The sequence below is a fragment of the Cylas formicarius genome, unplaced genomic scaffold (genome assembly GCF_029955315.1).
Source record: "Cylas formicarius isolate icCylForm1 unplaced genomic scaffold, icCylForm1.1 PGA_scaffold_10__41_contigs__length_53128322, whole genome shotgun sequence".
Classification (NCBI taxonomy): domain Eukaryota; kingdom Metazoa; phylum Arthropoda; class Insecta; order Coleoptera; family Brentidae; genus Cylas; species Cylas formicarius.
Genome location: NW_026844214.1, coordinates 36,912,802 through 36,940,273, shown reverse-complemented (window position 1 = coordinate 36,940,273; position 27,472 = coordinate 36,912,802). Strand labels below are relative to the sequence as shown.

Below are 27,472 nucleotides of genomic sequence, written 5' to 3'. Positions count from 1 at the left end.
CGTGCCTACTATAAAGGCGCCGCCGCTTAATTTGTTGTGGCGCGCTATTTGTATATAAGAAGGTATCTCTCATCTTTAGTTATGGTAATACCTAGAGGTTGGTGAGACATAGACGTTCGATAAAAAAAATACTTCGACCACTACGGCTATGAATTTTACTTGAATTTTTACCATTTAGTTTTCTTTGTTTTAAACTAAATGTTTCAACAATTTTTTAAATGGAATACAGGGGACAACTCAAAAGATTTAGAGGGCTGAGCGCCCTCATCGTTGAAGTACCATTTGCAATTTACCATTTTCACTGGGCCGCCAGTGAACAGCTGCATTGAACACAATATGGTATATAGCTATTAGATATTACGGTGGCTCTACTACAGCAAAAATGTCATCCACTAACCTGCATTTTGCGCCATTTTCTTTCTAAATAACGATTTCCACACGCTTAACTCGTTTTTCCAGAACATCTAATGAGATCTAAGCATATTTTAGGAAAACACTGCCCCAAAGTGCGGCATCTAAACTTATTGAAGATTTGTCAGCGGCCATGTTGGTTGTTGAAAGCCGCAAAAACGAAACCTTAAATCTCGCGCATGCGCACTTCGAATGGACCTTCTCAATTTTTTTTTCATAGAGGCTTCATAAGTTCCTGTATTATTGGCATTGGCGCTGCCTCTATATCTCTAGTAGCTATATGGAATATGCAAAATAAAAGACAAATATATAAATGTCAAGGTATTTCTATTAACAATGTATATTTTATAATCATCAACCTTTCCACAAATCTACAATTAAGAACATTACAAGTCAATTTGTATTTTACGTAAAGAAACAAGAAACGATTTCATCTTTACAAGGCTCCATGGTATATAAATTAATAATCATAAACAAATGACATAAAGTACAACTAAGCTAAACATAAACAATATAATATGCCATTAACAACTTTGAACACACAGTACCTCATACACACAACAAAATATGAACTGATATGTAAATGTCACTTATAGCTTTGATCAGTCCGGCTACTCTGTTATAAACCAAATAAAATGTAAAATATGCTTTTTCCAAAAGCAGATCCAACTCATGCGAAGGCGCCACTAATAACTTAATTCAATGAAAAAAATGATCTGACTAGAATCCCATCAAATTCGAGAATTAACTTATTTTCGATCCTGAAGGTGCTAAAGATATTTGACTTACTTAATTTGATATTGCAAAGCACTTCTTACCAAAGCACCTAATTTCCATATGTTCCTTCTAGAAATTTTACACAGATTTGAGAACAAATTTTTATAAGAAATTATGCTTTTGATATACTAAAAGTACCTAATCTTAATCAGAACAAAATAACAATTCTCGACTTTAAAAAATATATAAAATAAATCTTATAAAAGGAAAGTTTAAACCTTGTTTAGGCCGAAACAATAATACACACCAGTTCATAAACAATAGAAGTTCAATTTCCAAAACAATGTCTGAATTGCACATTTACACATCACTTCATATTATGACCATGATTTCATGTTTGCTCTACGTAAAATGCATTAAACAAAAAAAAAAGAAAAATAAAACGAATATAATGTAATATATATTATATGCAAAGATAGCTTGTATGGAAAATACCACATGTACAATATACACCTCTTTTCTGCTTATAAAGAACTACTTAGCTATGTTTATTTCTCCTTTTTATATATTATGTATATATGTACAAATAAATTCGCCTAGCTATATACAAGTTACTAACATTTTTAGTGGGTTTGCTCAACGAGAGAGTCGAAAGTTTGATGGTATCGCTTTAAGACCAAGGCACAAGGCATTGGCGCAGTCTGTTCATCACTTATAGTATATATTACAACTTTGTGTTGCTACAATTTGTACTATTTTGTCAAAATACACATTTAAGTAGTAGAACACATTGTTAAGGTAGTAGCAACCAGTCAGTACATTTTTGTTTTATATTTGAAGCACACACATACACTCCAACGTAGTAGTGTTCCCAAAATGTCATTGAAGAAATAATATATCCTCTTGATTAAGGAAAATATTTAAAGAAATTCACCAATCCCAGAATTATTCAGCAAATTGAAGAACCAAAATCAAAGATATTTGTTGTTCAGACAAGTTTTCCCGCAATTCAACTTCATTTTCAAAGAATTTTAATTAAATTCACTAATAGGACGCAACATTCTAGAAATTCATGTGTATCCTGAAATGGAATATAAAATAATACACGAGTTACTTTCCAAATCATTATTTCTCTTAACACATGGTAAGACACTTAAACAAACCAATAGATTCACAAAGACTATTGCTGACCAATGGCATAGAAATAATCTAAAACAAGTTTATCAAAATGTATTAATCAAGGTCCATCAGTTCTAACATTGAAAGAAGTATTGATATTACACCACCAATTTTTCATTTTCAGTCAACATGAATGGAATCACCTTCAATTTGCTGCTACTTAAAATGAAATACTGACTTTGTATTCTCCATTTTGCTTCATTTCACCTAGTCAAAATACAAAAAAAGTAGAAAATATTTATTTCATTTCTAAATTTACCCATACAAAAAAAAGAAAAATATCTGCAAGCTCATCCGCTCAATAGAATACAAATTGCGTCAGTACCTCAGTCACCTCCATCCATTTACAATCGCCATTAACATTCGCTGAATTCCCCTCTCGTTTATGCATATCACAATCTCTGTACATTATAGTGCAAAGGCTTTTGACTTGATCGAGTAATGACATTCAATCATCACTATCTCCACTACTATAACTCGAAATGGAACTGCCTGCCTCTCCGTCGCTCGTTTCTTCTTCCTCAGACATTGACGACCCAGATGATGAGTGAGTAGATGAGGACGAGGTTAACTCACGCGAGTACGGATTATATGCCGCAAAAGGCAAGTTGTAGATAAGATGGCTGCCACATGGAAGACAGCCAATATCATACTGTCACTTCACTTCTTTTTTCCTTTTGCTTTCAACATCTAAAATTAAATGCCCACTAAAGACTTTAATTCAATGTTTCTCCAATCAGAAGCAACATATCACACAAATTTCGCAGAAAATTAACAATGCTGCAAACGAATATTAATTACGTTTTTTCAGATGAGACACAAAAATTATGTTTTTTAACAATTTAATATAAGTAATATTTGCGAAGAGCGTTGTTTTTTTATACCTGTGTTCATACTGTTTTATTGCTTTGCTATTGTTCATACTGCCTATTAGTATTTTAGATATAGTTTCGTTACTTATCCAAATGGAATCAACAGAAAATATAACTATTATCAAAACAACAAAAAATTGTCTCAGATTTTTTAAGAGCAAGACATTATTTTAATTTTTCACAAAACTTCCACACATACTATTTACAAAACTTCTGGATACCTCCTGAGTCGGTTCTTGTTGAATTGAAAAAGCTAAAGTTTCGCACATGATCCTGTTGGGTTCTTCGGGGCTTAAATGAAACTGGCTCGTATTTTACTCGGTACCTGCTTATATATTGCTTAAGGGCGGCGGAGCTAAATGAGAGGCATAAACATCGTTTGGGATAACAGATTCCCATATTGCATGTAATCAAATCTTCTACCAACAAAAAATCAGAGAATCTATAGTAATCTATAAGCAACCAAACAATCTTAATCGCGGCTCAGGTCGTTACCTGTCACCAATATGGGAATCAGTCATGTTTATACCATTCATTTAGCTCCGCCCCCTCAAACAATATATAAGCAGGTACAGAATAAAATGCGAACCAGTTTCAGTGAAGAAGCCAACAGGATGATTGGCGAAACGTTAGCAAGTTCAACTCAACAACAACCGATATAGGTGGAATCTAGAAGTTTTGTAAATAGTAAGATATTGTCTTTATATACACAAATAAACAAAAAGCAATAGTTGTTTTAATGCCGTAAAGGCAATTCCAGTCTAAGTAATAAGTTCCTTAGAAAGCAAATCTCGGAAAATCTCTTTGAATCAGTGCCAACTTTCTGTGATGTTTAATTCAAATTTATAGATAAAAAAAAGTAACCAAAAACTTGGGTGTAAAAGGTGTTCAAAATTCACAATATAAAAACAATTTAAAAAGAAAAAGACCAAAATAAACGCCTCCCCATTGTGATTGTCATTTGATTAATTTAGTTGTTAAGACAATGAATTTTGTAAAAAAATTCTAAATGTATATTACAAGCAAACTATCAAGCACTTGCATGCCATGAGCACGAAAAGTAGGACTTACAATTAATTACATCTATTATTGCTAAAGGTGCATCAAATTTTTATTATATCAAAGTTAATGTTTGGATTTGCAGTTTTTGAGTTTGGATTTGTAGTTGAATAATAGTCAGAAATTTGAAAAAACATAACAATTTATTGATCAATTTTTTACACTATCAATGAACAAAGAGCAAAAATATATACAATTATCAACAATTTGTAATGGAAACTAAAAATTAACAGATAAACCCAAAAAAAAAACAATTAATACAAAAATTATAACTGCCAAATACATTAACAATATGTAACAAAAATTCGAAAATGTAGTTAATAACTAATAATATGTAGTGTCAAAGTTTAGCACCAGCAATCAATTGAGTTCAAAGAGGTTTAAAAAGTTCAAATCAAGTTATCAAAAACAGTCTAATTCCAAACTATTACAATATTACAAAATACTTCATCACTTTTAATTAATCTTTCAGTAGTAACATTCTGTAATTGGTAGGTACTGAATGGCTAGCCATGATATCTTTACATAATTGTGTTTATAAAAAAATATTTATTTTGGAAAACTTGACTTACTTTACTTACCAAGCTAACTAAGATTTCGAGTTTTTTTAAGTGCAGACGAAACTAATTTATTGGATTCATTGAGTTGACACATTTTCTTTTACCTATGCCTATAAGCTAGAAAAGTGTAATTTCTTGATCTTGATCTTAATCACCACATTGTTTTAAACTCTCAAGAATCCAAATTTATGAGTTGCAGTGGCATTTTGTTGGAAGGTCATTAACGAATTCATTAATCAGTTTTTTAGGTATACATATCGTTTTTCTGCACAGATTGCGACTAATTTTTCATGTCAAGATTCGCAATCACGTTGGCGAGTTTTATTATTGGTGACAAATTCCAACAAAGCTTATACTTTCACTTAAGATGTATCTGGTTTTTAAGTGTTTGTTGGCAGGTGTATTCAACATTTTCAAATAAAATTTTACAGTTTACCTGTGTTTTATAGGGCACCCTTAGCCAGATTCCACTGCCAATGCGCCAGCTGACTTTACTGATTAGTGATACAAAATCAAATATATGATAAAAAAGAAAATGCCAGAAATTTTCATAAAAAATAGTTGATTGGTTAACCATTGATTAAGCTACATTGGTCGGCTGTTTGTGCCCAAACTTGAGTTATCAAGCAAAGTACCTCTCAATTTAAAGTATCGAACAACAAAGTATCAATACTAGGCCAAAATGATTGGATATATATATACAACTATACCACAGTGCATACTTTGAGCGTGAAAGGGTATGTTCACAATGTCAAGTCCAAATATATTCCAAAACTATCCAACAATGTATTAAGATATCAAAACCATGCTAACATAAAAATGTATGCGACATACTGACTCTAGGGTTGATAAAACTATTGTTACGACATACATCATGTAACAGAAATTATTGTTCCATACAGCCGTGCGATAAAGCAATAATGGTGCAAAAGCTTGACAAGACAGCATATAAAAACCACAACCGCTACAAAAAGCAATCACTATATTTCTACAGTTTGGTTCACTCCATACTTTCAACTTGTCCGACTGAGGAGAACAATCAATTTTTTGCACTCACCCGCACTTCGAGTTTTCCGCCTTAAAGCTGCCACCTCCTGCGCTTCACTACCTTGTAGCGATACCCCTTTCTCTAGGTTACCACCCCTGCTTCTTGTGTTCTGAGAAGGTTGCCCACTTCGGACCGATCGCCTAGTGTTGATCTGTGCTTGCTGCTGTGAAGGCCCAACCTGGTGGTTGATTTGCTGAATCTTATTAGGTGTCGTTTGAGATTGAGGGTTAGGGATTGCCACACTTTTATTGCTTGTAACCTTGTTATTTGGTTTCACGGGTTGATTTTGAGGAGTTTTTCTCAGCTTTTCAATTAAAGGCTCATCACTATCTGAACTTTCATCTTGCTGTTGAGGTTGAGCAGTTGAAGCAATATTCGCGTTCACTTTTGTAGTAACCTTTTTCACGACAGCATTAGCATTTGGCTTTGCTCTGGACATATCAGAGGCTTCCGAACCCTTTCTGGGCCTCTTCCTATTTTCTTCAACACTGTGATTTGAGCTGTCGCTCTCGTTCCGTTTCCTTTTACCAGCAGATGGGAGTTTAATCGACTTCGGCACAGGGGAACACAGTTCTGGACTACCCAGCTTACTTAAAGCTCGCGTTCGAACAGATGATCTAAAAAAATCTTCATATTAAAAAACTCACAACTACTAATAAAAAGTTATATTACCTTGTTGCGGGGCTTGTGGAACTAGCAACCATTCCATGTTGTTCGGTGGGAATTTCTATTAACAACTGCTCCAATAAACTTTTGCTTTTGCTATTTGGTTGACTAGTGGTCGTTGACACACTGTGTCTGCTATTTTCGTCATCTTCTTCATCGGTCATGGACGGGGTTACACTACCACCCCTAGAGTTGTCACCTTTATTGGCATTTGAATAAGAATACAGTGGAGGTGCCACACGAAGTGGTAAAGGCTCATGATCAACATCTTTGCTAATCTAAAACAAAAAGACAATATATAATTATTATAATAAACTAACACAAAACAAAAATATTACCTTAGAGGACACCATGCTCAGATCAGATCCTAAGTGACTACTGGTCGTGTTTAAATTGGGATTTATGTTAGAGTTATTACCAGATGTGACCAAATCCTGTTTTAATTCTTCACCTAAAGGACAAGATACTTCACAACACTGGTTAAGGAGTTTTGACTGATCATGATGACACTTGTTTTCATTCACATCTTCTTCAACATTGTCTTTTATCAAGGACGACGCGCTTTCGCTTTTAATGATACTTCCAAGTTTTGTATCCGCCAGCACTTGAGAGGTCGGCTCATCCAATCCCAAACTATCGTCAACTTGATGTCCTGACACACTATTGTTCCTATCCCTTTTTACTTTATCTCGTCCTTGTTCAATTGTATCACCATTCAGTCCTTCCATTTTAGCCAGTTGAGCCTCGATATCCAACATGTCAGGCACTTGAGTCTTGGTGTTCGGAGGTATTATGTCAGCATGTGGACTCTGGCTTGCCTACTCAACAATAACATATTTTAATTTCTAAGTTATCAGAAAAACTAATCAAAACTATCTATTAACTTAATATAACTCAATTGCTATACCTGGTTAGGAGACTTTTCACTGAGAGCATCCATACTTTCTATACCACTGTCTTCACCTTGCCCAGCACTGCTGCCTGAGTTGGGTGATCGACTACCTGAAGTAACAGAAGATGACAACTGCTTTTCATTTAACGATTCTAAAGACTTTCTGTCCGGGACATTACACTTATCCGGTTCAGGTGATTTTTCTTTCAGTGCAGGAACACTATCTGACGTTAATGGATTTACTATCTAAAAAAAAGTAGAAAAATGAAATAGTAACAACATAATTGTACATTACAAAATTTAATATGTTCAGTTCCCTGGAATATTAGTGTAGCAGAGGAAAATAATTTAAATTTTATACTTTTGAAATCGAAAAAAAAAACATAATATATCACGCAAAAAGCCTACGCAATTGTAACATCAACAATTAGCTAACATACTATATTTTTTTAGTGTTAGTTTTGGCAACGGTTCATTTCAACTGGAAATTTGGCCTCAGTTTTCATTTTTTAAGTGACTTTCTCGCACGATTGCATGATAGACAAATTGCTTACCTTTTCAGGAGTCTTGGTACTATCTAAAGAAGTAACCAAGTGATTGATAACCTCAGTTCGATGAGGGGGTCTAGCAACCCCCTTTTCCCCAATGGCACCTTCCATTAAGCTCTGCTTAAATTTCGCTTCCATGTCAACATCAACCGCAGTAGGTAAAGAGACTAATTGTTGTTTTGGGTGCAGTTTGTCAACAACAGAGGTCAAATTCAATTTGCTACTTGGATATAATTTTCGATTTAGATCTTTGCTCTTAAATCCTTCCTTCAATTTCACCTAAAACAATTTTAAAATGCTAAAAATAGTGGAATACTTCTACCAAAAGAACTATTTTACTTTAAAAATGAATTTACAAAAATTTACCTTTTCTTTCCTTATCTTTTGAGGTAAAGACACCACAGTACCCACATTAGTAGAACCTAAAACAACCGGAAGCTGTGGCGGTAACTCATCAATTGTTTTATTGGCGACCTCGCCTTCTGATTGACTAAGCCTTCTCATTTTTTTCTGATCAGTAACGAGCGCTCCATTGGCGTCAACATGTTTCTTACTAGTCCTTACTAATTCTGAATCACTACCCCTTCGCTCTTTTTGCTTATCTTTGTAATGATTGACAATAGAGTATTTAGATTTTAAGTCGGACTCTTCTGTTAAATTCGTTAACATTTCCTGTAAAGCAAAAAATATATGTTTATGTATTTTAAGAGCAAGATGCAAAGAAATTATTAAAAGTTGCATTTAAATTGTATTTAGTTTTACCTTATGTTCATGGTTGCTTTTGAACTTCTTTATTTTCTTATGATCAAATATCCCCTTGTTCTTTATCTCGCTATCAGTTAAATTCCCACAAAGCAAACCACTCTCTTCATTCATTGCTTCGATCTCAAAACTCTCTTTCTTCAATTTTCCTTGTAACTTTTTCACTTTGGGCCTAAGAGGTCCATCTGGGCCAAATTGTTTACTCTTATTTTTTATTACAACTGAATTTCTACCTCTTAGGGAAATATGCAAGGGTGGAACCCGCAGCTCTTCAGCAGCTGCAGCGCCAATTACCGAAGTAGAAGCTTTTTTAGGTTGACTGTTAATGAAGCTTACATCTACTTTGTAGGCAGGATTTATAGGTTCCGATTTTTCAAGCTTCAACCTCAGTTTGATTTTTTCCGTTGGTTTAAGGGCTGGGGAATCCCTCCCACGATCTCGAATTTTTGTGTTTTTTAAACGACTATGTTTACCATCATTACTTGATCTTGTTTCGCTATCGCTTTGATCTGTTGCTGTGTCTGGACGAATTGTTGAACTGGTGTCATCATCTGACAATGCTGCAGGAGATGGCAGTCCCGTAAAGACATCTCTAAACTCTTCTGTATCGCTTTCACCCCCTGAATGAGGCTCGAGCTCGCCTGTCAAGGGGTTAATGAGAAATTTTCTGTTGTTATCCATGGAATTTTCTACTGCTGTCAAGTTTGTATTCGAACTTGAATGAGAACCTAACAATTCAAGTTCTGAAAGTTCAGGTAATGGACTGTGAGATAGAGTTGGCAACAATTCATCCAAATCGTCAGGTTTTAAATCTGTCAATGAAGGTGTTATGTCTAAGAGGTTACTAGTACTATTAACCAATGAATCCCAGTTTCTAGCCACAGCAACAGAATAAGGAGGGGGAGAAGGCATGGATTTGTGGTTCTGATGAGCTTGACTAGCGACCTGAAATTACACAAAATAAAAAGTTTATAGTATTAAATATAGTTGAGTAATTAATAATATTGTCTAACTGAAGCAATCCATTATTATTGAAGCATTATTGAAAATATTTTCAAAAAAAGACAAGACAAAATAGTCATCTAAAAATGTTTATGTAAACACAATATATTTCAATATATTTGATCATATAAGCTGCAGTGTCATTACATAAAATACAAGCGGACAAAAATATTACTAAATAACTGCACACTATGTGGCAATTTTGAGTCCGACTTGATAAACTATTCCATAATGTATATACATAATTTTCAGTATGATTAGCATCTTTAAAGCTGTTGAACTATGGAAGTTGCAATATAAAAATTAACCAAATTATAAAAATCGATGATTGTGAAGTGACGATACTAGTTTTTGAGTTTCACATTTTAACTTGATAAAAAAAGAAGTTAACATTTGTGCTCACCGCATCTGACTGCCCAAGGGTTAATCCTGGCGTATGAAATGGTGACACTGTTGTCTGCACAGCGGCTACCACACCGGTATTATGATTCACAATTATATTCTGACTCTGAACACCAGTTAATCCAACTGATCCCATGTTATTTGACAACCCATTACTAGACGCAGACGAATTGTTATTCGATATAGTATTGTTAGGTAACACCTTGAAAGGACTTTGTTGCACATTTTTTGAATGGGAAAGATTATTTTGTGTAAATAATTTTTGTTGTGCGCCATCAATGTTAGAAATATTTGCCTGAGACGTTGGCAATTGCCTGGATAGCACATGATGCTGCTGGATGGGAATGCTGTTTTGATTAATACCGCTGGGCAACGCCGAACTGTTGAAGACAGAAACGTTCTGTGCAGCTGAAGATACATTCTGTTTGTTGATCTAACATAAACAAAAACAGAAAAAAAAATTATAACTCATGAAAACTCACGAAAAAATTCAGACAACAAATTAAAAAACAGCACAATTTAGACATTCGCTATGGTTTTTTGCCTCGAAAACGACAACCAAAAATCACTAAATATGTGTTGGAACCAGTAAGAGTAACAGAGACAAATTCGAGAAAAACAACAAGACCATTTAGAAAGCTAAAAAACAGAGTAGTGACGAAAAAAAATTGACAAAAAAAATATTCTGCTTTAATTGAAAACGAACTTTAAATTGCATTGCACATTTATATTGCCATTTTTTATGCTAATCACATGGTGTGAACATTTTTGTAACCTTTATGTGAACATTTCTGTTCGATAAAGTGAAAGGCGCATATGATTTTAAAAATTTGCAAAATTTCGTCATCTCTTATTTCTGACAAGTGTTTATTGTATTATTACTTTATAAACTTTATACTTTATACTTTAAGACGATAAAACTATTATTGCTATTCCAGTGTTCCAAGAAAAATAACTATTTTGGTCTATTAAAATACCATAATTTTTTGTATATGCAATATTTTTATAAAAATATTTGATCAATAAGTATATAGTTCTTTACTTAAGTAGGATATATTCTATGATGCGGTGTCTTGACTAAGATATGTTTGACTACATTGAAGAGAATGATGACAAATCCCATCATACCTAGAAGCGTGATAATGAAGACTTAATAAGGCAAAGAAATTACATCATGTATGAAGGGCAACACGTGCCCACATTAGATGAACTGAAGCAATTGCTTATTAACGATGAAATTCGGCTTAAATGGCTTCCACCCTACTATTGCATTTTAAATTCAACAAAATATGTGGAATCAGTCAGAAAAACATTTATTTGACTACGTGGTACTTTTGTAGAATCAATGTGTCAACTCCAGACACTTGAAAAGTTCAATTTGACGAACAAATATTAATGAAAATAGTGACAATGAAAGGGAATTAAATACAGAATACCTTGTAAACCAGTATTTACAATTTAGGACTATAATTTACTTGTTTGACGAATTCCACTATTTTTAAATTGAATATAGTAACTACCCAATTATTTAAAGACTGATCCCTTTCAATCATCTTTTATTTGACTATTGTTGAGTAGTTCTTGTCTATTACAATGGGATTTTACATTTGTTAGTTTCCAACCTTTCAAACATCTCTGGGTCTACCAATTTCTCCTAGCCTTTTGAAGATAATAACACGTTACCTACCGGTAGTCAAACTTTGTAGCCTGATGGTCAGTTTAGGTGCACCACGTCACCCGTTTTTAACGACAGTAAATTGTAGCTTATAATTAACCTCAACATATTTTACAGTGAGTAAAGACTGACAAGATGCTAAGATTTTTGGGCCTTTTCACTATTACAGTCATTTTTGGTAAGATACCACATTTTCATAAGAGAACATTTATCAAACACACCTCGTGCATTCAGTTTAATGATTCTGGAAGGTTCTAAAAACCTGACCTGAATGCAAAGCTTTGGTTGAGGAAAATTAAAATACACTTTGGGTCTAGGAGAAATATTCAGCATTTCTTAGGAAATAATGAGACTTTTCAAATTAATCATGGAAAAGAAGCTTTTGGGATTAGAGTTTATAGCCAATTTGGTGACAACACTGTTTAGCTTAAATGATCAAAATGATATTCTCTTTTAAGGGCGTTTTTGTTTTCCGTGAAGTTATCCCTTTATTTGAAAAAGATGAAAGATGCTCCCTAAACCTGTCGCGAATGATAGATATAACACTGTGTTTACAAGAACCACAATTAGTTGTAGTAGTTTAAGTTCACTTCATAAAAAATATTGGATAATAACATAAACAAAAAACTCACCCCAATTGTAGATGTCCTGTGATACTGCGGTGGTGGGGGTGGGGGCAAATGACCAGACGCGGAATGGCTGATTTTGTTAACATTAGAACTCAACAAAGAAGAGTTTATAATGCCACTACTACTGCTCGATCTGATGATCTGGGATGAAGCAGTGTTATTCGTATTAGACACTGACGAAGAAGAGATTAAGGCGCTTGACGGTGATACACTGTTACTACTTATATTACTATTATTATTCACTAGCACGTTGGCCTGAGAGTTGGTATTGAGTGTGCAGGGTGGTATTATAGTTTTTTGTTGAACGGGAGTCCTCGCAGGGCGGTTAATAACCGAATTTGGAGGAGGCAAGTCCTTGCTTGAAGACCCGGCAGATGCCTGATGGTCATTTTGCAAAAGGTTAACCAACAGGGGACTGGATATAGTGACTGGCGGTTGCACTTGAGAAGACTGCTTCATTCCTGGATATGGTGGTGGCAAAGAAGCTGCGAAAGATGGTGGAGGTGGAGCTGAATCAGTACTGCTACTGCTCCTGCTCACTCCGACGGAGTTGGTGTGAATCGCCTGATTCATGCTAGCAAAAGGGAATGGCCCTGCATATGGAGGCTTGTTTGCACCAGCTTGAAGTGTGCTTGATGCCGCCATGCTCGAACCCACCTATAAATGGAGATGGAACAATAGATTGTGGAAAAGTGTTGCAACAATTTAATATTTACCCTTGGAACCACTGAATCTGATGGACACACCACATTCGGGGATTTAAATTGCACTTGAGTGTTTGATGCATGAGCGGTTGAAGTAGATGGCCCACTACTGGGTGGTAGAAAGTTCCCAAGGGCAAGTTCTGAGGTATTACTGCTTGGACCGCCGCCATCTGAAAAAATGACGAGTTTTCATCTGTCTATATAGTTTGAAAATTTTATTTTACCACTTAGTTCAATATTTATAAAGGTAAAAAAAAAGGATTTAAATTTTGTTTGTGACTTTCTGTTCCACATCTAAGTTTGACAAATAGCCACACAAAAATATTTGTGACTTTATTTTGGCAAATTATACCTTGAGTGGTCCTCAACACAATCTCCTGACCTTCTGGCGAAGAACCTGTTGCTAATCGTAGCGATATAGATTGATCGCCATCAACTTGGACACTAAGTATGCCAAGAGCACGAAGCTGGTGGGAGCCCTCGCTCGCTAGCTGACGAAGGCGTAACGCTGCTTCTCGAGGAATGGACAGCGTTACACGTACCGAATTCCACGGCTCCAGCTTGTGTACTTTCACTGGCCTACCCAAAATACCATTTAACCTGCAAATATCATCTACAGTGTCACCATTAAAATCGACACCATATGGGAACATTTTGAATTAATTAACTGATTAATTAATTAATTTTTTTTAATTGTATTTTTTAAGTCTCTGAATTGTAATAAATCAATCAAGTCAACTGCAATTAAAGGCCCCGACAGACGCTCAGTTTTTTAATACAGGTCGCCTGTACAAACCTAGTTTGTGCAGGCATATCGGTGCGTTTGTGTGAACGTCCGGCCGACTGCGCAGGCCTGGCCTGAGCAAAATCAGACCGTGCTTGAATTTAGTCTGCGCAAACTTGGAAACCTGAGTGTGTGTGGACTCGTTCAGTTGATTTGTTCAATTTTAAGGTTTGTTTAGAATCCAAAAATAGTAAGTAATAAAATGACGAATGTTAACAAACAGTTTTTAAGCGAATTTGTTGAGGTATACAAAACATTTTTATGGAAAATAAAGAGTAAAGAATACAGTGACAAATAAAAAGTCCCAAGCCTATGATGTGTTGGTCGAAAAACACAAAGAAGTTGATACGGGAGCAAATAGGGAAGCCGTGGTTAAAAAAATCAATAATTTAAGTTCATTTAGAAAAGAATTAAAAAAAGTATTGAAATGCAAAGTAAGTGGGCCGGTATAGAAGATATTTATACTCCAAACTTGTGGTATTATGAATTGCTGACCTTTTTAAGTGATCAAGAGACACCATCTGCCTCAACGAGTAACCTAGACGATGAAGAACATGGAATAAAGGTAATAGGATATTATTGAAACACTAATACGGTCAGTGAAAAAAGTGTCTCTACATGTTTTTCCCCTTTATTAAGTATACCAAGTTTGAATCCAGTAAATGGTAAAAAGAAAAGCAAACAAAAGCAACAATAACCGTCAAATATAAAATTTCACATAAAATTTACTGGTATTTCAAATGTTTAAAAAAGAACAAACTGCAACAACTGTAAGCAAATTGATTGAGTAATCATTTCTTTTGAGTAACCAATATTTGGTCCATGTGCTTCTTTAAACCAATCGTTGCTTTTTTTGCTTTTTCTTTATTGCACAGGCAAGCACAATGCAATATAATGCCGTGTCTCGAGAAGCCATTTTCTTTTACTAAGTATAGAAAAACCGTGCCAAAACTAGTGAGTGTGAATTTACACAGTTGGCTGTATAGAAAGAACTGTGCTATAAAACTGCGTGTGTGTGGGACAGGCAATAGTACAGTTAAACTGCACAAATTGGCTTGCACAGTTGGCCTGTGCTAAAATACTGAGCGTCTGTGGGGGCCTTAAGAGGTGATGATAGGTACTTTATAAAACCCCGGTAAATTGATTCAAGAGGTTGAGCGTAATTATTATACAAGGGGTTCCAAATTATCTGCGTATGTCAACTTCAACCTCAACAATTAATGACACTTAATGAATCATTGCTAAATATTAGAAATATCACAGGCCAAACTCAGAACTAAACATTAGTGAATAAAACCATTCACACTCAACATGACAATAATAATAACAATAATAACATCAAGCTGCCCCTAGGAATCACTAGAATGGGAATGTTAGAACAACACAGAAAAATTATTAAGTCAGGAATGTGAATCCAGAAAGCCATGTTAATCAGGCGACAAACATTTTCCAACCTGAGAGTCAACTATGTAAACTACCTCCAATAATTTAGAAAACTTGGATAATATAGATATGGGACCGTAGTTCCCCACGGTAGTTTTGTCGCACCATTAACAAAAGGGCTACGTGATCATGACAGACAGGACAGCAGGTAGCTGCTCATATTCCCCTCTGTATTGGCCAAATAGTGGAGCAAAGCTGCCTTGATTTGCAACTCAATATCACGATTAAGTGACATATCTATGTAAATGCAAATCATTATTATACAGCTCTCTTTTTTAAAAATATAAAAATTCTGTAGAAATTGGCATACAATGTATATCAGCATCTGAGGAATAAAGAACAGTTTGAGCATGAGAATTTCTAAAGTTGTATCTTCTATAGGCATTTTAAACAGGCAGTAGTATCTGGGGGTGACTCTAAGTTCTCTTAAACTGTTCAAGTCAATGAAATAAGTCGGAAGGAGCGGGCATCTCTGTGGATGTGCCCTGGCCTCTGTGGACAACTGACGAAAGTTGGACTGCATAATGGTGACCGGTTTTTTGAAAACCACGCCAACTGCACTGTTGGAGGTACCGTTAGTTCGGGACTTGAGGCTCGAAGAGCAGAACTTAGCAGATTCTCGGAAACTGGAAGTCGGGGACAGAGGAGCATCAATAACTGCCATGTGTCACAAGTGGGAACAAAGATGCCCTCTCTATGAGGAGGAACAGGATTGAGCATATCTTATGTTCCCATACACCATACAGATCGAGGATATTTATATGGGATAAAATATTCATGGGCTAGTCTGGTATATGGACAGGTCCAAAACAGACACTGGAACAGGAGCTGGTATATATGGCAGTTCTCCTAAATACTTGGGAGACCCTGTACGTCTTGGGATCGAAAGTGAGTTCTCAGTATCTGTCGTGCAACTACAAGCATTGATAGGAATCGTAACAAGACACTGCCATCTAAGGCACCTCCATATCATAGGGGTGGGCGACTACAGCACAAGCAGGCTGTGTTTACAAGAGGAGAAAACTCCAATTTATCTCCTAGGCAGTTGCGCATACCTAGAAGGCGGCCAATTAAGAGTACTAGGAGCTCAATTCACTGAGCCCGAGCAACTATCCAAACTCCACATGAAAGAGGTACTGTACTGAAAGGTGGGAATGCAGTGCCGCGCCCATAAAACACAGGAAAGAAATGCACCACATATAGAATAGGAATAGAAGGGATGCATGCTTGCCATGTTCTTCAACAAATGATTGAATGTATAAGGCAAACTACAAGACACCACATTCAAGAGTCAATTGATGATGTTCCACACTTGTACTGATGTAAATTGAGGGTATTAGAGAAAGCGGAAGCGAACGCGTATTTGAAGTCTAACGCATTATGCGAGACCTAATGTGAAATATTGAAACCTCTTGATTGTCATAGATTGAGTTAATAATGTAAGATCTTGTTTTCAATACTATGAGGTGGGATATAAACTCATAATATGCATAAAAAAGCAACTGACTGTCACTCTACAGCATACCAGGTTGATTGAAGGCCTTAAAGCATCCAAGAAAGGCAACTCCAAAGGTACACATTATACATAACACACAGGCCAAAACCATGTTTCAGTAATCGTTATATCAAATGGAAGATAAACACAATATACTATATTCTTCATACTATTCAAAGAATATAAACAGCTTGACAGAAGATTTAAAAGAAAAAAACAGGCTTTGTTTTGGTTAGTTAAAAAATGCATTCTTACAAGATTTCATTAACAAAAACTAAGTATCAAAGTAGAAATTATCATGTAAACTTACCGGTCTATGACCTTCTGAAACTGCAAAGGGAACTTGGGATCACCTAGAGTTCCCTCGCAGGTTATGACGGTAGTTAATTCTGGCCCGTCACTGTCTGCTGCCATTTAGCACAATGACATTTTGTCACGCCAAAATTCAACAAGACCCATATCTGGCCTGTTCTGCCAATATTGTTCCAGAGCCATCCAGCAATCTGCAAATATTTACTCAATATCAATATAAAAACACAAAGAAGACAGATAATACAGATATACAGATGTTAGAACATTCCTAAACATCCAGAAAATAAACTCTCATAATTTTTAATTTTTCATATTATAACAATATTCGAGTTATTTATTTTATTTATTTACATATGTTTGTTTTTAACTACTGTTCTTGTGTTGTTTTGCGAATATTCTACCCTGAAACAATCTGGTAAATGAAAATTGAACAGCATTAGTAAAAATGAGATATTATTTTTTCAAAAAATGTATTACTTTCGAGCAGAGAAATTATATTCCTTATATCAGTTTTGTTTAAATCGGTAAAAACAAAAAATAGAACCACAAAATTTTTTCTATATATTTCTATTTTTTAAAAATCTTTGTAAGTTAAATTTTCAATCAAACATATTTAAAAATAATTAAGAACTCTCCCTTAGTCATTAAGACAAATACTAACATAATTTGAAATAGAATGGAATCACTGTTAACGCCACAAAACTAACCAAACAAAATTGTATCAGCCTTGGAAACTCGCTGCTTGAATTGTTACTAAATTTAATTGAATTTATTTTTCCGAAAAACTGCTACCTAGGGATAAAAAATTACCCCCTCTTAACTAGAAACACCTTTTATCCAGTTTAGGTAAACTAAATTTAATATTGGCCAAAATAAAGTATACTTTTTATTAATTTGGGAAACTGAGAAAGGTATATTAATACATTAATAGAGCCATAAAAATTTATACTTAGTTTCGCAAAACTGTATTGAATATTTTGCCGTGATTCCTGTTGCGTTGAAATAATTGGAAATATTAAAAACGTGAAATATGATTACTTCCTCCACTTGCACGTATTTCCACATCACTTCACTAAATACAACAATCGCAAAAGTTAACAACTGCACTTATTATTCGCATAAAACTATCCAAATTTTCTTCCTGCAGACAAAATGGATTGAATTTGGTCTCTCGCTCGGACGTAAACTCCGAAAACTCGCGGCGAAATCTTATTATAAAAAGCTAGATATGATCGCAGCCATCTTGTAAGCCTGACGGGGGAGTGTTATTCCATGTGTTCAAATTCGAAAATAATTCGCACACCCTAAATAAAAGTACTGCAATTGCCCAAAATTTGGCGTTTACCGATATATCTCATCGATGAACGCACTATCCAATCAATGCCCGCGAGTAAAATTGTAGTATTTGATACGGAAATTGATTTGCTTACGGCTAAGAAATATTATATACCCCATTTTATGTGACATACTTTTGACACTCAAACAGCTAATCCAAATGGGAATGTCCTGCCCGCCGCTTGTTTACTTAAAGGATACAGTCACTAATAACTACAATTTTTCGTAAAAAGTCTGTAAAAACACACATAATATTGTTAAAAATAATTTAACGCTCTCAACAATAACAACTCGACGCCATAGGACATGCGCGAAGTCACATGCGCATGAATATGTTCTGTTACGAAAATATTTTGACATTTAGTACAACCAAACGGCAGTTGGCAAAAATAGAAATCCCTGGTCAAAACAGCTGAAAGGAACAGAAAAAATGTCTATTAAACCATTGCAGGTAAAAAATATGTTTATAAATTTCTTCCATTCCATTGTTTTGCTCTGATCAAAGTATGGGTAGTTAATGGTAAAAAAAATCTTCAGATTTTGAGATTATTTATTCGAGTGAGTTACAAGTGATAATTTCGGAAAATCTTCTAAATTGGTTCTACACTATATAAAATCGTCTGATGTGGTATTATTTAGCATGAATCAAATAATCCTTTCCTTCTCATTTTTTCAAACTCCTTCTCAATGTCGTAGTGCCTGAAAAAAAGAAAAATATTTTTAATCTAAAAAGTATAAAATGCTTTTAAGTTTTTAATAATAAACTAAAATCGTCAACATACTTATAAAATTCGGCATAACGTTGTTTGCGTGGTTGACCAACTAGGAAGTAATGGGCAGTACCACCTAGAACACCTAGGATGAGGGCAGTAATGAGATTTCTTTTCCCCTGACTGGCTAACAATCCACGCAATTGCGGTTTCGCAACTTTGGCGACTTTATCCGACATTATTTTCAACTGGAAAAAGGAAATTTTGGTAAAGGTATTACATAACTCAACATTTTAAAAAGAGAAAAAATGTTTAAAAATTACTGCAATATTATTACATTACTCCAGAAAAATTCCAATTACTATATAATAAACCCAATATCACCTTTTAACTATAAAACACAAAAATTGCAAAATTGAAATGTTTACAGGGAGTTATACAATGCCACCCTAGGAAAAATAGGCTGTCAATTAATTTATCAACGCAGATCACAGTATACAAACTGTTCAACGTTTTTCGCTATATCTGTGCGAACTTACCTGATCACGCCTGAGTTAATCAAAGTGATGAGTAATGACGTCAAAAACACGCGTCAAATTATGTTCAACGCCTGAAGTCGACAATTGGGATGCGCTAAGGATGACAGGAAACAACGGCTTTCTGATTTTCAAAAATATTATTTCGGTTTAAGTGTAATTTGTATTATATCCAAGAACACTACATAGAAATGTTAATTAAGCCTCAAATTTTAAAATGTCACAAAGTTTCTCAAAGTCAAATAAAGCACACGACTAAGACTGAAATTAAAACTAAACCTGAGTTAACTATCATAGGAGCTAATTTATATTAGTCAATGTTTTTTTGTTTTTAAATGTTCCTTTAATCAACTGTGATGTAATGGGTTACTTCGGTAGAGAATGCAAAAGGACCGCTCCGCTTACGTAAACCTGGCCTAAAATCGCCTATTGCAACTTACCGTCCTACGATTCTTGAGGGAAAGAAAAATAGTTAAATCTGTGACTAAAATCCATTGTTGCCAAGTTGTATCCTCTTCCATGTACGTAATTTTAAATAATGGCATTAACACACACAACCACAATAAACTAAAACAAGAAAAATATTTGCTTATTTCTACACAATTAAAATCCAAAAAGCCGACAGCAACATTGCATCACGTTCAAACATTTAAGGCCTTCTGGATCTTGGGCCTTCCCATAAATGACAGAATACCAAGGTTATTAGCCTTAATCTGTGTAGTATACCTTGAGTATACCACCCGGAAATTGGATTTCTCTATTCTTCATGCTTCTCTTTCATTTAATTTGACATAAAGCATTGTTTATTTAACCTAGGAGTGGATTTCATTCCCTAACAAAATTTTTGTAATTTTTCAGATTTGTTGTTATTGAATTGTAGTGGATTATTTGTTAGTAAGTTATTTTTCAAGTTTCTTAAGTAATTTAAAGACAAAGTAGCAATGTATATATGTACTTGTATAATAATCATTTTTCAGTATCTTCTCGTGACTTTTTCCGCTACAGACTTCTATAATGACATCTCAACTGCCTAGTTGTATATCAGTTCCATTGGAAGTTAAGGAACTTAAAGAAATAATTTTAAAAACCAAAGACTGGGCAATAATGCATGGAATAGGAATCCGTTCAAAAACAAATTTCAGTGAAGATTCTATAAATATTGCACCATTTGTTTTATTACCATCATCCTTTCCGAAACAGCAATTTCAGAAGGCTATAGATATACAAACCACTTTAAATGAATTAATGCATCATGTGGCACATGATAGATTGTTTCTAACTGAAACTTTAAAGGGTACTATTGAAGTGGATGAATTTACAGGCAATCTATTTAAAATATATGAGACTGTCATGGATGAGGGTATTTCTCAGGCAAGTTTGATACAATATTTATTGTTGCAGATCTATAACTGGATATGGAATTTCTTAATATGGAGACACCACTTGTGCATAAAAAAATACTTTGTGTTTGTCTATTTTTTAAATTTTTGTATGTTTGAGTTTTGGTTCATTTACCTACCACACATGTGTACACATCTCGTGAAATGCCTAGTTTCCTAACATCAATGCATTCATCCTTACATTTTTGACAATATACTAAGAAAACATAAATCACTGCTGTAATTTTGAAAAAAAATTGTACACCAATTCTGATTGTGGAACACCCCCTTGTAGTTAATGTGTATTTCTATGTTAGATTGGGAAGCCTTATTATAGTTTTGAATGGAGCATATGCATAAAAAATCCCATAGCTTGACTTGAAAAATGCTTAGCTTATTACACTTAGATATATAAATTCACCAATAGCTCTTTTTATGCCAGTACTATGAGCTGGTTTTTATAAAATCAATTTTAACAACTGATAACAAGTAACATATGTATCCAAGATAAGGATGGATAGGTTGCACTCTGCACAAGGTCGTTTTGTAAAACTAATTTGACTTCGGAATAATCAAAAAATATACCAACTTTTTCGCTTCATCTAGTGGTGCCATATTTGATAATCAGTTCATCACTGAGCAATACCACTAGGCCCATCAGCTCTTAAACTATAAATCAAAAACATTTTAGTCAGTCAGAATTCTAAATTAATAAAGAACTCTGTTCAACTCATCGATTTCTTTTTATTAAGTCTACTTAGGATTATCTTCTCATTCTTAGGGCGGCGTATTCACTGACTTTTAATAGTCATATACGATAGAAAATAAAATGAAAATTAATTATATTCCCCTCTCGAAATTGAACCAATTGTTGATCTTGAGTTATAGTTAGTTATTTGTCTGCGCATGTTTACACGTATTTTTATCTACTAGCCTTTGAGTTTAGGTTTAATCAGAAATGACTTAATGTTAGATAGTTCATTTGAAGACTCGAAAACGATCTATTCCGGTTGGAAACAAGTAGAAATTAACACGATAGCAGCTGGTTTTGGTTGGCTTGGGCCCGCTTCGGCTCTCATTCATAGGTAACTCTATAAAAAAAGCATTCTGAAACCTTGAAAATAATTATTGTAGATGGTTTGTTTTAAAAATAAAAAAACTCCTATTTTTTTTTTTTTTCGAAGAAATCCCAAATTAAGCTAATTTTCATAAAATGTGATAAAGATTTCAGAATGTGACATTCACGCCAATCGGGTGTTTAAACTTTGATGCACCCACCCATTTTATGGACATATTTTTCAAATTGAAATAAAACTTTTGCTATAACCATTTGTCCGCAAACGTTTTGGGACGGATCTAAGGGTGTTGAAGTTCCAAGATTTTTTACGTTTTTTCTTTCTACAACACGGCAATTGATTATGAATTGAAAGCTCATTTATATTATAGAATCTACTAGCAGCGCAACGCAAAATAAGTTCAGGAAAAAATGATCTCTGTCAATTTTCACAATCGATCAGCACATGAGATCATGTCTGCCCTAGAATAATACATAAGGTACAAGCTATAAAAAAAATATTTGAACTTGAGAAATATATCCGTAATATCAGGGTACTCAATTTTGAAACACCCTGTATAAAAATTATTTTATTGAAGGTTAGGGACGATTGTATTTAATTTATTGCGTCTATGTATGCTGGTTTTGCATATAGTAGCATAAAGATCATCCGTTGGGCGTCCCATATTCATGTTCATGTCTGTTCAGTTTTGGTGTCTTATTAACTTATTTGTATTATTATCATCAAATTGAACAAAATTTGTTTTTTGTAAACTATAACGCTGTAAGTTATAGTTTAGATTTTCAATAGTTCGCACGATTTTTGTAAAAAAATTTTAATTTCAGAAAATAAGTTTAGGACTCGTACGGTCTGATTATATGGTGCATTCAGAAAGGTCTAATATGATCAAGCAAGTAGAGTTTAACACTATCTCTGTTAGCCTTGCGGGTGTTGGGAATGCAATTTCAAATTATAATAGGTATGAAAATTAGATAGGATAATAAAGTTTAAATTAGTCCACTTCTGTTAAAAATTATTTTGTTACATATTTTCCAGCTTGGGAAAGTTTTATGTGGGCAATTGATAGACACCAAGCTCGCTGTGTATACTTATATTTGATATTAAGCACGTTTTGTTTAGCCTCAAAGAATTAACAACTTATTATGTTTGTCACATAGGCAAAATATGCTTGGAGTATGTAACAGAAAAAATATACCCATGCCTGTATATAAAGTGCAGAGCTTTTATTGTTTAATACTGAGTTATTTAATTTACAATTCATTGGTTTGAGTATTATTGCTATATGACCTGTACTACCTTACTGTTCTCTGTAAACTGTATCACTTTCACCAAAACCTTCAATTTGGGGGTACCACTATTCTTGTATTTGTAGGTATGTTTTGCAAGAGTTGGGACACTTTGATAAACTTAAAAATGTAGGTAACATAAGTTATGTAACGTACTGCGGTTAAACATATTATTTTTTATCCATAGTTACCCGAAAACAATGCTCTATTGGGTATAACAATGGGTTTGCTGGACGCTTGGAAAATATATAATAATCCTAATGCTGCAATAATGGTTGTTGTAGAAGATGTAACGTACAATATCTGCGATCAAAGGTTTCATGAATTTGAGTTGAAAAGATTAAATCCTCAAATAAAATTGCTGAGAAGAACGCTGACTGAAGTATATGAAACCGGAAAATTATCACTAGGAAGTAATGAGTTAATAATGTATGTTAGACTAAGCTTTTTATTTTTGTGTGTCTCGTTAATAGAATATTTAATTTTGATTACTTTAGTGACGGTTTTATTGTAAGTGTAGTGTACTATAGATCTGCCTACACACCAGAACAAATATCCACCCAAAATGAATGGGAGGCTGCTCATTGAAAGGTTAGTTAATTCTAAATAAAACAAGTTTAATAATATTAAAAATTGCGTTTTCTTTGTAACACATCTATAAAACAGTATTATCAATCTATTAATATTATAGTTTAATTTCTGTTTGTAATTTTAGGTCTCGAGCAATTAAGTGTCCTTCAATTCAATATCATTTAGCGGGAACTAAGAAAGTCCAACAAACTTTAGCAAAACCTGGAATAGTAGAATCGTTTTTAAACGAAGCCGCAAAAATTGCAGCCGTTAGAGAAGTATTTACAGGTCTTTATGGACTTGACTTCGATGAATCTGGTGATCGGGCTGTGCAGATGGCTATTGATGACCCTGAAAGGTTTGCGAGGAATGTTCAGTTTAGTTTGTTTATTTTATAGCTTAGATTTTTAGATTTGTTTTGAAGCCACAACGAGAAGGCGGTGGTAATAACATTTACGGTAAAGACATTAGAGAGGCGTTATTAAAAATGAAGGACTCGAAAGAACGCACAGCGTGGATTCTTATGGAGAAAATAAACCCTCCTGTATCCAAGGGTTATTTGATACGGGCAGGGGGGACAAATCCTCCACCCTTAATGGAGCTGGTTTCTGAATTAGGAGTTTTTGGCGTTGTATTGGGGTATGTAATTTAAACATGGGTACAGTTAATTTATTTTCTTCTCACTAGTTAAGTATATTATTCTGTCCCTAATTAAAATTTAGGTTACTATCAGCATATGTTATAATTGAATTTCTGATTATTTTCAACATTAATGTCGGAGTGCCATTTATCATTAGCACCATAAGATATGTTATTTTTATTTTTAGAGATTCAAAAAATATTTCTATAAATCGCCAAGTTGGTCATATGCTTCGGACTAAAGCTCCAACGGATAATGAAGGTGGTGTTGCTGCAGGCCTAGGAGCGCTAGATAGTCCATATCTTGTCGATATTTAATATGAAGGCAAATGTTATTTCAGATTTTTAAATATCCAAGTTTACTATACTTTGTAATTATATATTTTTATCAAGTAACTTCTGATTGTTTTATTCTAAGAATAATAATATTGATGCATATTCTTCTATTACTTTTTTTTAACATTATGAATTTTCGCGATTGGTGAATAAACATACAGACATTACAAAATCTGACCTGTAGGGTCATCCATCCATTTATATCCAGAAGAAATGGATTCAAAGCTTACAGTAAACAGGCGTTTTTGACTAAAGCGGTAAACCAAAAATGTTACAACAAATAAACCTAGAAATTTTATCTTCATTTGTCTAATAAATACATGGAACTATACTTGGTTTTTTAGGCAACAAAACTGTAAATTGTCTCATTCTAATACATTTAAAATTATATCACCTGTGTTTAGTGAAAATTTATCTGAAGAGGTCGTCATTTCGTGAAATTGAAATATCTTCATAGCTCTTACAATTAGAAAAATAAGATAAGTTTTTGAAAATTATATATTCAACAGAACACTTTTAGAATTCAATTTACAAACAATTACAACTGGTTATCCATCCTTCATTAACATGAATCAAACAGACCCTTTTTTCTCATTTTTTCAAACTCTTTGTCAATGTCATAATTTCTGAAAAAAATAGAAAACATAGTCAAAAGAACTGAAAATAAACTGTGATATTTTCTTGTTTGACCCAGTATGATACTTACTCATAAAAAGTCTTAAATATTTTCTTCTTTTTGTTTATATAAAACTGTTGAAACAAAAAACCTGCCAGGGCAGCGTTTATTACGCTAGAAATGACGCAAAACTTTGCTCTAGTGATTGAAAGACCGTGAAGCTGCGGTTTTTCGACTTTCATTGTAAATCTTATGCAATCAACTTTTTGCAGTCAAGCAGAAATAAATACAAATATTCCTTTATGACATGATGCAGTGTACATATTTATATAGATACGTTTCCAGGCAACCAGTTTCGGTTGTTTTTAATTTGCTGGTATTCAGCCGACCACATAACTTAAATAGTTAATAGTACATATAAAAAATAAGTTAAATTAGAGAAAATTTGCGCGTCTTTAATGTTATCGTTATTTTTTCTTTGAGAACCCTTTTTTGCCGATAATGTGTCTGTGAAATTATTTTTAAAAAATTTTTAATAATAAAAAGCAGATCAAAAAATTAAATGTACCTAGTAAGTTAATTTAATATAAATCGAAATTTTATATACAAAAAAGAAAAAAATACTCTAAGATAATATCAAAGTTAGTTAATATATTATTTTAAAATGAGGTAGGAGAGAGTGGAACCTATGTTGGTATCCATAAACTATCTTAATTTCAATACATTAGGCCAAATGTAGCGGACGTTTTTAGTATTCCTCGCAATAATCATATCAACTTAAAATACTTGGTATAGTTTTTCAGCTCTCAGGGAATTTTCGTGTAGGAATATTTTTCTACCCTTTCCTAATGCTAAATGTAATGAACGTAAACAAGAAAACTTTCGAATCGATACTGCTGACAATTTGTGTACTTCTGATTTCTATAGTACTGTATCAATGGAGTGTATAAACCTCAGGACGATACTAAAAATTGTGAACCAAATTCAAATGTCAAACTAATTGTCAATTTATATTCCTATATATATATATATATATATATATATATATATATATATATATATATATATATATATATATATATATATATATATATATATATATATACATACATATATATATATATATATATATATATATATATATATATATATATATATATATATATATATATATATATATATATATATATATATATATATATATATATATATATATATATATATATATATATATATATATATATATATATATATATATATGTGTGGATCATTAAGAATAAATTATGTTTATTAAGTAATTTATAAATGACACGAATTTACAAAAGTAGTGTTTAAGTAAGCTCCACGAAAAAATGCAAATTGATAAGTAAAAAACGTATGCACCTAGAAAATATTCTTAGAATTTTGATTTTCTGTAACATCACCAACGTTTTGTCTTATTATATTTATTGCTACTTATTCTTCAGAATATTTAAGGTAAAAATACGAAAAATTGTTTAATCGAATCCATCAAATCGATACTGCTTCTGTCATCTGACGACAACTCTCTCAACTAATATTTTTCCAATATTTAGGTGGGACAAAAGGCTTAGTGCGGTGGGTTTTTCACAGTAATTGCCGGGTAGGTAGGTAGGTAAGATTTTTTATGCTTTTGCTTAAAAGTTTCTCCAATAGTTTAGATGGCGTAAAAAGATTAGTGTGGGCGGTTTTTGACTATAACTGGGGCTAGGTTGGTACCTGACGATTTAGAAAAATTGTGTTGGTAATAGGAAATGGGTAATTTTGGGATGTAGTACATAACAGCCTCCCTAGTAGTGGTATTCAGCTGA

General features: G+C 33.6%; 2 protein-coding genes across 6 annotated transcripts; one reads left to right on the top strand and one right to left on the bottom strand.

Annotated features, from left to right (window-relative positions):
• Positions 1-731: 731 nt before the first annotated feature.
• LOC132708423 (uncharacterized) lies at positions 732-18,809 on the bottom strand. Of its 5 annotated transcripts, XR_009619947.1 has the most exons (15): positions 18,630-18,809; positions 17,159-17,351; positions 13,479-13,726; positions 13,139-13,296; positions 12,426-13,079; positions 10,120-10,551; positions 8,715-9,659; positions 8,319-8,624; positions 7,959-8,231; positions 7,420-7,650; positions 6,851-7,330; positions 6,519-6,790; positions 5,856-6,463; positions 2,573-2,997; positions 732-2,514 (listed from the first exon to the last, which is right to left on the bottom strand). XR_009619947.1 is itself a non-coding variant. In XM_060680768.1 (14 exons), exons 2-14 carry the CDS (start codon positions 17,260-17,262, stop codon positions 2,963-2,965), a joined length of 4,746 nt encoding a protein of 1,581 aa, XP_060536751.1. In that variant the 5' UTR covers positions 17,263-17,351; positions 18,630-18,809; the 3' UTR covers positions 732-2,962. The 5 variants fall into 5 exon arrangements, 4 of the variants coding, with proteins under 4 accessions (XP_060536751.1, XP_060536768.1, XP_060536760.1 ...); XM_060680768.1 differs by having other exon boundaries at positions 732-2,997; XM_060680785.1 differs by lacking the exon at positions 18,630-18,809 and adding an exon at positions 18,506-18,521 and having other exon boundaries at positions 732-2,997.
• Positions 18,810-20,249: 1,440 nt separating this feature from the next.
• On the top strand, positions 20,250-25,075 carry LOC132703837 (glutathione synthetase-like). Its single transcript, XM_060673344.1, is given in 10 exon segments — positions 20,250-20,635; positions 20,719-21,112; positions 23,021-23,154; positions 23,569-23,611; positions 23,670-23,911; positions 23,980-24,060; positions 24,062-24,073; positions 24,198-24,410; positions 24,464-24,691; positions 24,880-25,075. Coding segments are annotated over 9 exon segments (1,440 nt in total). The 5' UTR covers positions 20,250-20,635; positions 20,719-20,755; the 3' UTR covers positions 25,010-25,075.
• Positions 25,076-27,472: the final 2,397 nt, after the last annotated feature.

Coding starts and splice junctions, on each gene's coding strand:
- LOC132708423 (XM_060680768.1), bottom strand. CDS start 17,262: ATGGCAGCAGACAGTGACGGGCCAGAATTAACTACCGTCATAACCTGC. Junction 13,727..17,158: donor TTTCAGAAGGTCATAGACCG/GTAAGTTTACAT, acceptor TGATATTTGCAG/GTTAAATGGTATTTTGGGTA. Junction 13,297..13,478: donor TGTGTTGAGGACCACTCAAG/GTATAATTTGCC, acceptor TCATTTTTTCAG/ATGGCGGCGGTCCAAGCAGT.